General features: G+C 45.6%; 1 protein-coding gene across 2 annotated transcripts in view; it reads right to left on the bottom strand.

The window, feature by feature from the left end:
* The window catches only part of Nedd9 (neural precursor cell expressed, developmentally down-regulated 9), a 115,863-nt gene that overhangs the window by 17,143 nt on the left and 81,554 nt on the right, over nucleotides 1-17,166 (bottom strand). For both annotated transcript variants that reach the window (XM_032884280.1, XM_032884279.1), the window contains exon 2: nucleotides 12,619-13,062. In XM_032884280.1, the coding sequence (XP_032740171.1) occupies nucleotides 12,619-13,062 (444 nt within the window). The remainder of the gene's footprint in view (nucleotides 1-12,618; nucleotides 13,063-17,166) is intronic.

Consider the following 17,166-nt stretch of genomic DNA (forward strand, 5'->3'; position numbering starts at 1 on the left):
GGGGCGGTGCAGAGAGCATGCAGGATGGATACAGGCATCCAGTTGGATCGAAGAAAAGAAATTCTAAAGTTCTATAGCACAGAAATATAGCTGCAGTTGACAGGTGTTAATTGTGTATTTCTACAGAGAGAAAATGCTAAATGTTGGAGGCGATGAACAGGCCAACTTACCCTTAATCTGATCAAGTACAGAAATATCCTGTGAATAGGTACAATCACTATGTACTATTTTAAAAATAATATAAATTTGATATATAAACATAATAATATATTATATACACATAAACAATAATATAAATTATATATACAATATATAAATTACACACATACACATATACACACACACACACACACACACAGAGGGAGAGAGAGAGAGAGAGAGAGAGAGAGAGAGAGAGAGAGAGAGAGAGAGAGAGAGAGATTAGATATTGCCTAAACTACTACCAAGGGTAGGACAGGGCAGGAAGGTGAGTAACCTTTGCTTTGCTGTTCTAGGCCTTCGTCAGAACTAGGCACATCAGGAAATAGGCTGCCCAGGAAGGACAACAGGCTAATGAGAGGTTAGAACGTGCCACCACGGCAACAGACCCACACACAGCCTTGCCATTAACAAGCCCCGAGATGGTCTAATGAGCAAGTGTGTCACATGACGAGCGTCTATTGCTTTGTCTTGGCTGTGGTGAGAAATATAATTAGACTGCTCCCTGCCCCTCTAATCTCCCCTTGATTTATTTATACTACCTCTCTTTGGGTTTCCTACATTAACAAGACTGTTTTGACTTCTAAAACTGCTTATTAGGAGAAACTATTTCATTCAAATGAAATAAAAAAAAAGCTCTAATAGAGACACCACTGCCTTTATTGGGTTTTATAACAACCCTTTGTCTTAAATGAGCAATTCGCCTTCTTCCGTTTTTCCAAGAAAACCCCAGGAAAAGAAACATCACCACCACCAATGCCTGCCCTCTAGGACTGGGGCTCAGTTTCCAGCAACTGAGAACTACAGCGGGCTGCCTGTTTGAATGCAAGATCGAGGAGAGGAAAAGCCCTATGTTGTCCACCCTGGACTTATTAATTCTCTATAAATTCTCTCCGCCCGACCTGGGTGCAGCAGTGAGCTCATGTGTTTACTTGCATAGCAACAATATAATGAAAACTCAGTCTGGCTTTAAAAACCCTCCCTCCCAAGACATAACCAAGCTTAACCCATCCTGACACTTCTTTTGCGTTCAGTGGAGACATTTTTCACTCTCTTTGGGGGACACAACTGACTTTCCTTCAAGGACATTTGATAGTTGATTTTTTAGGCTGGAACTAAACGTTTTGTAAGCTTTCCAGATCACAGCCCATCTCTCCCTCCACTTGAGGAAAAGGCTCAGAAGTGGAACCGCTCGCTCTCTCGGGTCGCATTCATTTGACACAGCTCTGTATGGCAAACCACTCAATGGAAACAGTACCCCAATTGTTAAGCCCCTAACATGTCTCCCCTGCTGCTTTCAGGAAGCTCTTTGTATGGGGAGCACTAAAGCAATATTTAGCTATGGACTGACCAAGCACCAAAGAGCAGCAAGAAACACAGAAATCAAACCACTATGGGAAATGACATCTGGGTTCCCCAAGTGACCAAGGTCTTTCATGGGACAAAGCTGAATACAGTCTGGGACAATTAGGTATTGAAAGCCAATTTTTATATCCCTCTCAGTTGACTGAAATGTCCCTTTGAATGAAACCATAAAGGATCAGGCCTTTGGACTCTCGATAAGTTCAACAGGCCCATATGCACGCATTCCATGTAATCTAGATTTAGAAAGATGCCCAAGACTGCCCTGCTGAACTGTGGATGGGAGGTGATAGGGAAGTAGTTTGGGACCCGAACGCCTGTGAGTATTGCTTCTCCGTGAATAGGTGATCTCTCACAGCCAGTGGGAGGATGGATATAATGGCTGATGGGACAAATGGCACACTTTGGTGCCAGTTCTGAAGGTGGCTGCCATGCTGAGAGGTAGCATATCAGATCCATCCTCTCTGCCCAGACCATGATGCTTTTGCAGGGAAAGGTGGTAGAAAATAGCAAGGCAGAAGGGCTTTCCCTGTCTTGGTAATGAAGCACAGAGGGGGATTCTCCAATGAGAAACTTCTTGGAAATTTTCTTAGGATCGATATCTGTGTCTTCATCTGCCTTGCCAGCTTCCAGAATTTCTTCTAATGTACAGTAGCTGTGGATGGGAAGGCAAGATGGAGCTCTAAAGAGAGGTAGGGGACAAACTGCCAACGTTTAGGGGTCAAGTTGAGGTTTTTAAGACGATGTTTGAAGGTAGGTCATTTAATGAAATCCTTCAAGTGATTCTGGGAAAGAATCTGATAAGGATATCTGGACCATAAAATTTTGGCAAAGACCATTAGAGAGAATCCAGTTTCAGTGGCCATTTCACAGTTGAGGGAGCTCGAGTGCGGGGAGGTAAGCCAGCCGAGGAGCGAGCGAGAACTCTAGTTGGCACCTACGACTCTTCTCTCAGAGGCCTACTGCCTCTATCAGTGACACGCGTTTTCTAGAAATTGAGAAGGAAATAGTCTCAAAAATTAAGTATCTTATGTTTCTACAAGTAGTCCAGTCTTGGAGAGTACATGAACTTTTGGAGAAGCAATGTCATTTGGGAAGAAGTCCGCGTGGCCATGCGGTCTGTGGTACTGCAGATCTGACATCTCCCGGATGAGTGCTTTGGAAGTATATCTGGGTGGCTGACCCATCTGTGCCTAGGCTCTCTCAGCTCTTTGGGTACAATGTGGATGTGAGGTGAGAACTTTCTGCAGCAGCCTGAATTCTTCCTGGCTAGCACAGGGAACCCTAGCGTCCAGGGTTCTGGTGAATTGGAATCGCTAGCAAAGTAAATGTGCCCTGGTATTTTAGGCCTGGCAATGCCACCTACGAGCTGGGATGTAGAACCCATTAGCCCTGGAGTCAGACAGACACGAGCTGAACAGCAGGCCCGCCTCTTGTGCGAGGCGGTGAGTTAACTCTGGTAGATTAATCTGAGACCTCAACCCTTTCCTTTGTGAGGGGAAGAAAAGCTATGTATGCATGTCTCACGCTGCCGGGAGGGTCAGGTGACACCGATGATATAACATCGTTTTAAGGTCGTTTCTATACTTCAGACTGGAAGCCTCACTGCAGAAGAAGGTGGAGTAACACCATACCATGTTTCAGACTCAGACGTTCTTTTGAAAGAGTGGGCCCCCCTAGATCTTTCCAGAAATTAACAGAGATTGCTGAGGAGTCTACTGTCCCGTGTGTGAACCACCTGGACTTCTCAACAGGTGGGTGAACCCCTAGTACCAGCCATATGCAAACTGCCATCTGCGAGCTGCATGTATCCAAGGATAGTCACAAGTGTCACCCAAGACACTTATCGATGGCACTGACATTTTGCAATGTCAAAGGTCTGGCATGCCTGCTGGCTGTTACCCCGACCCAATCAATGGTTAAGCTATGATGACTGCTTAGACCAGAGTGCTTTTGACCTCTGACGTTTTCTAGTGCTGCGTTTTGTAGAATGCACTCTGGCGGAGTTGGTCTTCTCCTTCAAGATGTACTCAAACAAGACCATCCAAGTTTTATCATTAAATAAAATGAGCAGTTTTCCTTCCTCCTTCAGAAAGCAGTGTCCATCCAGGGAGGCACCCTGTGGCGGGGCTGCCTCTCACTGACTCTGATAAGCAGTCACTTACCATGCAGTCAGTGGGAAGGGAAGGCACTTGGTGTGGATACGTGAGAAGTTACAAATGCCCCCTCAGAAATATGTATTATCTGTGAGCTTTATGACAGAGTGTTGCTGAATCTGAAGACTTTGACATTGACCAAACAAAAAGGACCTTTGTTCGGTTAAGGAGGTGTTAGGGTTTGCTCATTCCTTTGGCGTGGGTGACTGTCTGGGAACAGTGCCTTTCAGGTCAGGGTGAGCTCAACATGTTCCTCCCTTCCCCGCCTGAGGACCTCTGAGGCTGTGAAAGGTATAAAACGCACCTTGATTTTTTTCAGGGTGGGGGGACATTTTAGGTGACATTTCAGTTCCTTGGACATTTTCACAAACTAGACACTTAGGTATATTTATTAGGTTTATTTTCATTTGAAAATCTACAATTCTGGGACACAATTGTACTTTACTGAGTTTACATAAGAAAAAAACTGAGGGGGGGTAGCTACTGCCCTGGAATTAACTTTTTAAGCTGTGTGTATGAGAGAAGGAGGGGGGGGAGAGCGTAGGGAACAGAGAGGCAGAGAAAGACAGACGCACAGACATCAGGGAACAAACAGAAGGAAGGTGAAAAGTCAGAGTTTGTCTGGAAACTGTAGTTTCCTGAAAAATCTATTTTTTTTACTGGTTAGCAGACAAAAATAATTATTGCTTAATATCTATAGCAGTTAGTTTGGCTGGCATCTCAGGTTGCTATGGTCAACTGATTTCAAAATGCTTCGCATGCCAACAAGGGAAGTCCCTGGTTCCCATGGCGGCAGCCATGGGTGTCTGTGTGTATGTGCATGTACATGTGTGCTGGGATGAGTCAGTGTCTGAGAAGGCACAGACACCATAAGTAATGCACTTCAGAATCTTATATTCCCTTTCAGGAACCAGCCTGGAAGACCTGCCAACAGCCTTCGAGTCACTTCCTGTAGCATTAGTCTGTGCCCTATTTTGGAATTGCCCATCTTAGAGATGATGCCATGGGGCTTGGCAGTTTTCTAAGTAGCCAGCACTAAATGTGCTTATCCCAGCCAAGACAACGATGGCAGTCCATCCCATTTCCCATGGACCCATGGGCTCCATGGAATTAGTGGGCAATACACATATTATGGGACGAGAAAACAGGAAGGAAATACTGGGTTTCCAAGTCTTCAGATTGGAGATGAGTTTTAACAGATGGACAGTTTGAAAACACAGTATAAAAGCTTTTCAATTATGAGGTCCCATTTATCGATTGTTGATCTTAAAGGAAATTTCGCCCTGTACCCATGTGTTTGAGGCTCTTCCCCACTTTCTCTTCTATTAGATTCACTATATCTGGTTTTATGTGGCAGTCCTTGACCCACTTGGACTTGAGCTTTGTACAAGGAGATAAGAATGGATTCGTTTGCTTTCTTCTACATGATGACTGACAGTTGAACCAGCACCATTTGTTGAAAATGCTGTCTTTTTTCCACTGGATGATTTTAGCTCCTTTGTCAAAGATCAAGTGACCATAGGTGTGTGGGTTCATTTCTGGGTCTTGAATTCTATTCCATTGATCTACCTGCCTGTCTCTGTACTAATACCATATAGTTGTTTGTTCTTTTTTTTTTTTTTAAATGACGATTGTCTGTAATGTTAGCTGGAGGTCAGGGATGGTGATTCCCCCAGAAGTTCTTTTATTATTGAGAATAGTTTTCACTATCCTGGGTTTTTTGTTATTCCGAATGAATTTGCAAATTTCTCTTTTTAACTGTGAAGAATTGAGTTGGAATTTTGATGGGGATTGCATTGAATCTGTAGATTGCTTTTGGTAAGATGGCCATTTTTACTATATTAATCTTGCCAATCCATGAGCATGGGAGATCTTTCCATCTTCTGAGATCTTCGATCTCTTTCTTCAGAGACTTGAAGTTCTTGTCATACAGGTCTTTGACTGCTTGGTTAGAGTCACATCAAGGTATTTTATATTATTTGTGACTATTGTGAAGGGTATCGTTTTCCTAATTTCTTTCTCAGCCTGTTTATTCTTTGAGTAGAGGCAGGCTACTGATTTGTTTGAGTTAATTTTTTATGTAGCCACTTTGCTGAAGGTGTTTACCAGTAGTTCTCTGGTGGAATTTTGGGGGTCACTTAAGTATCATATCATCTGCAAGTAATGATATTTTGACTTCTTTCTTTCCAATTTGTATCCCTTTGACTTCTTTTTGTTGTCTAATTGCTCTGGCTAGGACTTCAAGTACTATACTGAATAGATAGGGAGAGAAGCCCAGTATAGAAGGGGAGGCACTGTAGGCCTCATAGAGCCCAGAGAGGCTGCTCTGAGAACCACTATACCAAGTATATGTTTTCCCTCTAGGAGACTATGAAAGCGTTTACCAATTTTGCCGTCTATACTAGGCAAAAGAGTCAGGCCTCAGACAAGCCCAACACAACGTTTTCCTGTTTTATTTACTTTTTTTGAGACAGGGTCTCAAGGACTCCAGGCTAAGGACTGCCTTGAACTCCTGATATATACCTCTGCTTCCTGAGTGCTGGGATTCCAAGCATAAGCCACCATGCCTGGCTTAAATGAAATGTAGGGTCTCATGCATGCTAGACAAGTGCTCTTTCACAGAGCTATATTGCCATCCCGGAAGCCTAAATTCCTGTCAATCATTATTTCCTTTGGTATCACATTTAGTATTAAGGATAATTAATAAGTGGTGCCCATGCAGGGCCCTTTTGGCGGGAAACTCTGTTCTCCTCACTGCCGTACCACGTGGCCATGAGCTGTTGGGGAAGGTGTGAGCGGTAGGAGACTGGGTGAGTGAGAGGCTCAGAATCAGCTTTGGTAGTTGGCTCTGAGGTGAACTGAAATTGAACCACTCTTTCCTTGCTCTCACTTCGTTCCTTTGTTCACCATGCTGCTCTGTGTGTGGATACTTAGCTGCATGACTAATCTACAGCAGAAGATGGCTACCGTGTCTCCTGGCCTCCTAGAGTCAGGAGGTAGCTAGCGCCAAATTAATCTTCAGACGGAGCAGGACACATAAAACTCTGTTGGTGAGGGTCAGAGCAGTAAGGCTAAAGAGCAACCATCAAGTGCCGACGGGATGGCTCCGTGGTTGAGGGTGCTTGCTGTCAAGCCTAGTGACCTTAGTTCAATCCCAGGGACCCACATGGCAGGAGAGAACTGACTCCCTTTGAGCTGTTCACGGACATCCACACGTGCCATTGCTATTCCACGCACTCACAGAAAAGAAATATATAGATGTTTTTAAAAACCCAAATTAAGGAAATAGTTGTTTTTAGAAAAGAACAATCAACTGGAAGGAGTGGAAGGGCTGATATTGGGTTGTAAAGTGAATGAATAAATAAATTTTTAAAAGGTAAAAAAATAATCAAAATTATTCCCCGTGCGGCTTGAGTGTGAAACGGGTGTGTCCCTTGGCAGTCTGAGGATCACTGAGGCAGAGAAGTAGTCTGTTTTCAGGCCTTTGTAGGCCTTTGACTTTAGGGCTTTTGGCCTCTCCAACTCAAATCCAACTCTCATATTTTAAGTAGAATTTTCCCTTTTCGAAGACTGAAAACTTTTAAAAAGAAATTCGGCTTTTCAAATTATTTGACTATGAGTAACACGCTTAATTTAGAATTGTCTGTGAGTTCTTGGCGATCCCAACACATATTTACAAGCCTTTGCAGAGTGAGAGAGCTCTAACTCACCAAGTGTTTTCCAAATGGAATGGAATGGTCTTGAGTCCCACATATAATTGATGAGCCCTGCATGGGGCTCTTTCCTAAGCACTTGTCTATCTGTTGATTAATTTCTATCCTGCACTAATGCTTCATATTCTGCAGCTCAAAGTTTTCTCTTCTTTTCTTTTTTTTTTTTTTTTTCAAATTCAGCTTTCAAACTTTTGCACAGGCCCTGGGCACTCTGCCCACAATGCCTGATGCCTGAAACAGCCCTACACATAAAACCCAGTGTGAAGACCAATGAAAGTGAGCAAAGGTGTCCGTGTGTGAGGCTTCCAGATAGCTCTGATTCTTTACCACTCTTTCCAGAATTCTTAAAGAGCCAGGGAGGCTCAAAGGCCTCGGCAGGGCACGTTTGCTGAGAATGAGGTATGGACGTATTCAGCCCATACTGAGAAACACGCAAGGTCCGTGGATCCCACGTGAATTTTGAAAACAGTGCGTGGGCTGAGATGCATGGGGGAGGATCAAGGTCATTATCAGCTACTTAGGGAGTTTGAGGCTCGCTGGGGTCACTTGGGGCCTTGTCTAAAACAAACAAACCCCAAACCCAAACAAGGGAAGAGAGAGGACCATCCCACAATGGAAGGCACGATGCAGGAGCTTCCTGCCTCGGACTCCGTTTAATTTTCCCGGCAGCCCTTTTGGTGAACAGGCTTAGTCCCACTTCCCAAGCGAAGGGGCAGGGTCTGAGAGGACACCTGTACTTCGCTGAGCACACGAAGGCACAAAGCTGTGGTTGGAGCCAGGTTAACTGAAGCCTTGCTCTGTTCACAGGGCTCCTGGTCTCCCTGGTTCTCAGAGGGTGTGTGTGAGCCCCATCTGCATAGCGCAGGCAGCTACTTCTGACTGGTGGTTAATATGGCTGGGGTGCAGGAGGGTGGGTGGGTGGAGGCTGGAGTTTCCCGAAGGCAGAATTCATGCTGTAATTTTTTTCTTTTTAAAGTGATTCATTAGGGCACAGTGGCGGATGAAATGTCTGAAGTCCGTGCTGTAACAACACAGGAGCGTTCGGAACTATGGAAAGTCCCGATCGCAGTCAGACTGGAACACATCCAGGCTGGCCATTGTCCCTCTTTAGTGTCTCTCTAAGTGTAGTCCTGGGCCAACTCCTGCTGGACTGTAAAGAATTTGAGAAAACGTAGGCTTCTGGGCCTCCTCTCTTAGACCCACTGAAGGAAGGGCTGTGGGGTGGGCCTGGGAATCCACAGCTGACATAATGTCCCTCCCTCTCTGGGTGACTCTCATTAGATTCTCCAAGCTCAGAACAAGTTTCCACTTCCTGCTCGTTTTCTTTAGCCACTTTAAAGACCACAGCTAGAACCCCTGGGTATGGTCGCTCAGGCCTTAGTTTGTCACTCTTTACAGACAGGAAGTTAGAAGAGAAAATGGGTTAGTTATTTAGCAAGCTGGAAAAACTACTGACGAGAAACAGTAACTACTGACAAAGCCCACATCTGCTCTCTTGGCCACTGAGATTGAGGTCTGACCTAAGTCATCAGGATCCCTGTCCACTGGGAGTTACTACAGCAGGGGAGGGAGTGGCCGAATTCTTAAAGCAGTCACTGCCGCCTGGGAGGCTGCTATCCCGTAAGAGGTGACCACTGTCGCCACCTCCATCAGGAAAGAAAATTTAACAAGGAAGAAAGGAGGGATTAAAAAAAGGAGGGAGAGAGAGGAGAGGGGAAGAGAGTGAGAAGGAAACGGAGGAAATCGGGAAGGGAAGTGGGAACAGAAGGGAAGACAGTGGGTGAGCAGGAGGGAGAGGAGGGTGAGGGGTGAAGGGAAGGAGAGATGAGGAGAGGAAGGGAGAAGAGGAGAGGACAAAGGAGAAGGAAGAAAAGCAGGGACTGAAGGAGGGAAAGAAAAGGGAGAGGGGACTGGAAGCAGGAAACTTGAAATCTCAAAGGAGCCAAGACTCACTCACTGGGTTTGTTATAGAGGACTCTGGCAGGGAAGGGCTAGGGTCACCTTTCCTGTCATTTCCGTCTTTAGTCTATACCATCCAGACCCGCTAACTGTGCAAGCCTCTCGTGATGTGTGATGTGAGTGTCTTACTTGCTCTGTACTGCATAAGGGCTGGCAGGGGTTGTTAGAGGCCAGCTCACTGCTGCAGGGCTCGCCTGCCCTTCTGCTAAACACAGAGGGCTCTAAGGTGCGGAAGTCACCAAGTGTGGAGGGACCTGAGCCACCTGGGGCCTCAGCCCCTGACATCAATGGAGACCAGGAGAGAGCCAAGGGGAAGGCGGCCATCAGCTACAACACAAGCAAGGGAGACGGGGAGGTCTGAAGCATCGGGCTTCCCAGACATGAAACTGAAAAGGTTGAGCCTGAAAAGGAAAACATGTCACCTTCCTGCCAAAATAAACTATGATGAGAGTTGGGTCCCTCTACCTTTCAGCCAAGCATTTCCTGTTCGGGTCTCCTCTGTCTGCCTCGAACCAGCTCAGACGAAGCAGCGCTATTTTTAAGTTGCTCAAGCAACCGAGACTAAGAATGAGGCTTACTTATTTATAGTTATGCCTTTCAACTGTTCTTTTCCTCTCTGGGGATGGACGCCAGGCTTGGCACTCCCTCTGGAGCTGAAATCACTGGGGCGAGAAGGGCTTTGCAAGGTCATATGCTCTGTTGATGGCCTGCAGCCAGGATCCCTGTCCTGGGGGATGAATTTACGTAGGAAAGCCCTTTACCACTTCTTAGAGAATTTCTCCTATCATACAGAACTTGGATCATGTGCCCTTGAGATGTGTTATGTTAAGACACACATATGTATAAAAGATGATTAGAAAATGAATTCATTCTTGGGGAATCCAAAAGTAAATCTTTCTTCCCTTGGCCCCTTTTAAAAAGAATAGAGGTCCCGGGGGCTGGAGAGATGGCTCATTGGTTAAGAAGTTTTTTTTTTTTTTTTTCTTGTAGGAGACTGGAGGTTTAGTGGTCTGCACCCACATGGGTGGCTTACAACTGTTCTTAACTCCAGTTCCAGGGGACCCGACTCCCTCTTCTGGCTTCCTTGGGTACCAGGCACACATGTGGTATGTGTGTGTGTGTATATATATGTGTGTGTGTGTATATATATATATATACACACACACACACATTTCCTGCATATATATATGCAGGAAATATACTCGTAAACATAAAATAAAAATGATAAATCTTTTAAAAAAGACTTACTTAGAAAAAAGTATCACGTAAGCAAATATTATTTAACTCAACATAGATTTGTAAATCCATCTATATTATGTCTATAGAGTCTCAAGCTCTTTCTGGTACCTACCTTTATCCTACCCTTGTAATCTGGAGATACTTTCCCACTGTATGAAATTAGTCTCTTCTTACTAGCAAGCCTTGAAGGAGCCACTAGAACTTTCCAACAAATGAATTAGGAAAGGGAGGCCTTTTAATGGGCACAAAAATCTATCATTGTAGGCTTGGCCACTGCCCTGTAAGTCAGTGTCACCCACCTGACCTGGTATCGTACTGTTCCCCTCACTGCATTGTAAGTGCTCTGAGAGCTCTGCTTAGTCTTTATTCTACCACTGTATCACAACTATCAAAACCACAAAAGACACTCAGCATTCACCGTTTAATGAATGTGTTTCTATTCATCTCAAACTGTTCTAGGTTGAGACTCTAACATGTGGTGCTCCCTAGTCATTTGGTGCTCCCTAGTCATTTGGTGCTCCCTAGTCATTTGGTGCTCCCTAGTCATTTGGTGCTCCTTAGCCATTTGGTGCTCCTTAGCCATGTGGTGCTCCCTAGCCATGTGGTGCTCCGTAGCCATGTGGTACTCCCTAGCCATGTAGTGCTCCCTAGCCATGTGGTGCTCCCTAGCCATGTAGTGCTCCATGTCATGTAGTGTTCCCTAGCCATGTGGTGCTCCCTAGTCATGTGGTGCTCCCTAGCCATGTGGTGCTCCCTAGCCATGTGGTGCTCCCTAGCCATGTGGTGCTCCCTAGCCATGTGGTGCTCCCTAGCCATGTAGTGCTCCCTAGTCATGTAGTGTTCCCCAGCCATGTGGTGCTCCCTAGTCATGTGGTGCTCCCTAGCCATGTGGTACTCCCTAGCCACGTGCCCTAACCATGTGGTTTGGGGATGGTCTAAGTATTCTCTCCAAGAGTCTTTGCTTTTAAAGACATGGTCTCCAGGGTGGGAGACAGTAGCACCTCTGAGAGATGGGTGCTGATGGCAGGTCTGAGGTGATCAGGAGAGTGCCCCCAGAAGAGATGTTATGAGAGTTGGCCTTTGCTACAACTGAACTAATGCCAGAGGGGCTCTAGAACTACTGGAACTGAGAGATCAACCAATAAATGTTCTCTTTTTATGAAGGTAGCTGTCTCAAGGATTCAGGGATAGTGATGGAATCTGATGAAGACCTCATATGTTTCTTGTATTTTTTTTTTAATACTTGAGATTTTCCTAAATATCGAAGCTCTGCTGTATTTGCTTTCCACTTGGACATTATTACAAGAAATGGATCGATTCTAAACCCACTAGTATCTGTGTATTTTGAATAAATCAATCTTTAAGCCCCAAACTCTAAAGAGTGAGTTGGTAGATAGGATATGTTTTCAACCTTTTGACTTCCTCTGCTTTCCTTTGATTCTTTGTCCAGCCAGACTACTGACTCATGGCTTAGCTCTTGGCCCAGGGAGCCAAATCCATGCTTGAGTAACAACTGGGGCTACACTACTCAAGAAAGAGGTAGATAAGACTGCAAACCATTACACATAGGACCCAGGTCTAGCAGACTCATCACCAACTGAAGAGATTCGGTTGTATGCTCAAGTCTGATCCAGAATACCATTTACACTGGCTGACAGTCAATAGTGTGTTGGCACATGATAATTCAAGAAAGTTTTGTTGCTGGTATGAGAGCACATGCCTGTAATCCTAGCACTCCGGTGACTCTGAGGCAAGAGGGCCTCAAGTTCAAAAACAGCCTGGGATGTACACAGTGAGACTCTGTCTCAAAATAAAAATTGCTGTTGACTGATTAATTGAAATTTGATGCAACAATAATGTCTGGGGTAGGCCATTTAGTATGTTTGCTTTTGGGCAATGTCTAATTATTTGGGGGGGGGTTGATTGCCTCTATTATTCTAAATACAATGAGTTGCATAAAAGAAGGAACAAGATCCTAGTTAATCACTTACCTTTTTGCCTAGATGGGGTCCATTAGTGCTGCCAATGTTCCTCTGAACTGATGGCGGTACTTGATATACATCTTGTTCTGGAGTGCCATGGCCAGTGGGTACTTGGTAAATTCCCTGATTCTGGTAGGAGGGCGGCACTTGGTAGATGGTATCACGAGGTGCTGCCTGGGAATTTGGCACTTGATAGAGTTTCTGTTGGCCAAAGTTCTGATGCATAGGTCCAGGAGTAGGCTGCTCATGACTGGAGGGCTCTTGCACTGGACCAATCAGAAGTTTCACCCGGTTACCTGGGACGATGCCTTGGCGACCATGTAGGGAACACAGCCACCATCCCTCTAGTCCTCCTGTGTTCTGCTCTATGACGGTCAAGATGTCTCCCTTGCGGAAGGCCAGTTCCTCAGCACACTCAGGGACATTGTCGTACAAGGCCCTCGCCATAAGATTCTAGGAAAGGAAGAAGAGAAGAGACAGCATTAGAACGTTAGGTCTGTCTCTTTAGCATTTATACAGCCCGCGCTTTTGGGGACAGGCACAGTTCCTGGAAAAGGAGAAGAAATATGAACAATAGCCCGTAAGAGGGAACACAGATGGTTCAGACAAAAGGCAGACACAGCCACACTGTGTCTTCCACCAGTGACATCAGATGGACTCCTCAGGAAAGCTCAAAAGCCCAGGAGAGATTTCCCTCCAGTGGTGGGTGCTTTGCCAAGGAGCTGGGCTAGCATTGCTAACGAGTTAGGAAGGGGTCACCAGGCAAAGCATTTTTCAAACTTTTCAAAGTCAGCTGGATGGGAAGACTGTTCCAAGCTGATCAGGCACCATAGTGAACTGCCCTCAATGCTAAAAAAGAAAAGAAAAGAAAAGAAAAGAAAAGAAGCTGTTTATACACCACAATGGTTTCATATATTCTAGCCAAAAAAAAAGTCAAAGAAAATTCTAAACGACACACACTACAAACAGAAATTTTATTCAGCATCGCAATGTAAATAGAAGTGCACATGATTGCGTCTTGGCAAAGCTTACCGTATCTTTTATGATTAAGGAAGCCTTGGCTCCAGGAAGAATCTACACACGAAAGCATAGGGATAGGCTATGGTAATCAAGCAGGGATACAGTGCGATAGAAGTCTGTCTCAGCAGATCCGACAGTGGAGAGGAACCAGGCATGCATTCGCCCATAGGCTGGGTCTCTCTCACAGCTCTCTGAGGGCCCTTCTTTTCCCAGCCATGTAGTCACCTACTTCTTAAAAGCCATTCACATCTGAAAGGCTGTGCCTTCCTTTCACGGGCTCAGAACACTCTCTGTCTTTGTATGAAGGCCTGTCTGGCACATCCAGTCCTCAGCAGACAGCTAAAGTAGGCACTGAGCAGAGAGCGGGCAGGCAGTCTGTGCCGACGCTCCTGGAAGGTATTCAAAGGCCCTGAAGATTCCCAGCACACTGGCAGCCAGTCCGCATGCCTGCCCCTTCCCAGAGTGCAGACAAGCGGGGGGAACATAGGGAACCCATCCCAAGCATCGGAAAAACTAAATGTGACCCCTCTCGTATGTCTCTTAAGCGTCTGGATGCACTTAGTGTCATTGTGGTGAGGAATCATTTATGGAGCAAAGGCCTGCCGCTTGGCCAGAGCGCGCTTTTAACTTTATTTCACACCATCACATAGCTGTGGACTTTGGGGCTGCTTTTCTTTGGACTCTGGCCCCCGTTTTCCTCTCCAGAAATGTGGACTTCATCTCCCAGTCTCATGATTTTCATCTCTCTAAGACGGACATGTATTAATCACCCCCCCCATCCCAACCCCCGGACTCTGCCTGAAACCACAGGACTCGAATTGTGTGTCTCCCTCTTCTGTGCAGTGGCTGTGTTTAGGAGGGATCTGCCTCTGGTCAGGAGGTTGGAGGAAGTCCAGTTCCACTGCTTTTCGTTTTTGAAGTGATATAAAATTTATTTTATTTTCATTACGGTTTAAACTATTCTTATTTTTTTCATACAAAATATTTTGGTCATTTTTTTCCCTCCCCCCCTGTTTTTTTATATCTTTCCCATATCACTACTGAATTAACCTCTCTCTCTCTCTCTCTCTCTCTCTCTCTCTCTCTCTCTCTCTCTCTCTCTCTCACTAAAAACCAAACAAAACAAAAACAAAAGGACAAAACCCACTAAACCATAACTGGTACAACAATAATAAAACCTTTCATTTTTGTCTTGGTCAATTACTCCTAAGTCTTCTTTTTCTTTAAACATATGTACTTTAAAGACAGGTACTTTACACACACACACACACACACACACACACACACACACACACACACACACACACACTTGCTCTCCTCCCCAGGCAGGCTGCACATAAGAAATCCTCCTGCCTCAGCCTAAGTGCCAGGACTACATGCGCATACCTCTGCAGAGAGCCAATTTTCTTTTTATCATGAATACATAATTTAAGGAAGAGAGATAGAGCCCCAAGTATCGGTCCCCCAGAGATCGTAGGGTAGAGCTGAAATCACTGGGAGATGCGATGCATTTCAGATCAGCTAGAAGGGAACTCAGAGCTTTTCTCTCAGGTGAAGGTTTTACTTAGCAGCCATCTTCTAGGAAGCATTGGGTTTCTTCTAACGATGAAAAACTCACATAAACAGTGATAAAGTCGGGCCACATGCTTGCTTAGTCTTTAGAGCCATTGAAAAAAGTGCCAGGATGCTAAGATCTTTGTTTCTCCCCATCCTTTGGGGGTGCTAACAGGGTAAAGGGGGGTCATAGGTTTAAAGGAGACGAGACTCTGGTCCTTTGTACCAAATGATCTCAGGGAAGGGACGCCACAGGATTCCGATTTTGGAGCTTGAAGGGAGCTGCTGACTCTGGTCTGGGCCCATTCAAAAACCGGGAGTGGTTGCAAAAGAAGCCCCTCGATGGAATCAGAGGCGATCGAGTCGGGGCAGCCCTGTGGGGGCAGAAGACTGAAAGCCCTGCAATCAAGTTGGCTTGAAAGAAATAAAAAGAGATCTAGAGAAGACAGCAGACAGGCAAAGGGCTGCAGCTCAATCAACTGCAATCAGCTGGAGGCATTCGCCGTTGGGCCTTTTCCAAGTCCTGGAACACCATGGGGTACTGAGTGGAGCGTTGCGCCACGCTTGATTAGCCGCAGATACAAGTCCCTGAGAGAGTCTGCTAGATACGCATTGTCCTCTGTCCCAGTCACCTTCCTGCTGCCTCATAAGCAGCAGGCTCATGCCTGCACATGAGCCTAAGGGAAGTTTCTATGATAACCCCAGTCCTCTCAACCATGCAAAAGTGGGCATGTCTAGTGAATTCTCCTGCCCACTCCCCTTACCCACAACCTCTCTCCAGTCTTCTCACAGCAGACAGAGAATGGGATTTAGAAAGAACTTGACCCAGCTGTTGGTGGGCAAGGACCCCTTGCTGCCCCACCCACACCACCGGGCCAAGCTGACATCCATTCCTACTCTGGTAGATATCAGCCTGGACCAAATAAGACTGAGTTCTTGAACCTCTATGTGAACTAAAGACATCTGATGTATGTAGTCACTTTCCCAAACAGCCTATTGTAGCTACACATCCCTGTGAGCTTGAGAACCTATAACTCCGTTTTGAAGATGAGGACACAGATGTGCTGAGGTCAAGTCATTGTGTCCCCAGGGGCCACATCTAGGTATCAGAGCCGGATGCAGAACTCAGTTTACTGGATTGACTCCCTTCGCCGGGATGCTGCCTTAGCTTGTCCATCAGTGCCCTGGCTGGGCTCCATTCCAGCAAACCAGAAGGTTCTGAGGTAACCTTATCTTCACCCCATTTTATGGAATAAATGCACTCTTTGGGGTTTGAAGTCCCAAATGTGTTCCTACGGCTCTCCCCTTAGACATCCTACTCTCCTCATCCCTAGGGTAAGAACAAGGTTGAGCTTTGGTACAATGGACAGTTTGAACACTAGCAAGCCATTATGGGCTTTTATTTGCTGGGTGGCCCTTGACTTCAGGCTTCCTACTCACCTCCCTTTTCTCGATTTTCAATTAAGAAATGATCCTAGGGCTGGAGAAATGGCTTAGTGGTTAAGAGCCCTTGCTCCTCTTACAGAAGACCTGGGTTCGATTCCCAGCTCCCACATGGCAGCTCACAACCATCTGTAACCCCAGTTTAAGGGGATCCAGTGCCCTCTTTTTGGCTTCTGATGACACTAGGCATGAAGGCAGTGCACAGATATACATGCAGACAAAGCTCCCATTACACATGGAAAATAAAAGTAAATTTCAAAAGTCTTGGATAAGAGGCATGGCTTCTGTGTGTTTACTTGGCGAGAGGTCAATGGTCCAGTAGAAAAGATAAAAGTCAGAACATAGGCCTTATTTTCAAAGGACACTAATTCAGGAGAAGGCCAATCAAGAGTTAATTCCTGCTGCAAAAGTGTGTGTGAGCGTTGGGGGGTGGTCTCTCCTTTATAGGAATGTTGTGATTTTCTGAGGCCCCAAAGTCAGAAGCTCTTATCTGAACATCTAAGAAAACACAGGAGAGGCTAGAAGTTGTCTATTCAAGAT

The sequence above is a fragment of the Rattus rattus genome, chromosome 14 (assembly GCF_011064425.1).
Source record: "Rattus rattus isolate New Zealand chromosome 14, Rrattus_CSIRO_v1, whole genome shotgun sequence".
Lineage (NCBI taxonomy): Eukaryota > Metazoa > Chordata > Mammalia > Rodentia > Muridae > Rattus > Rattus rattus.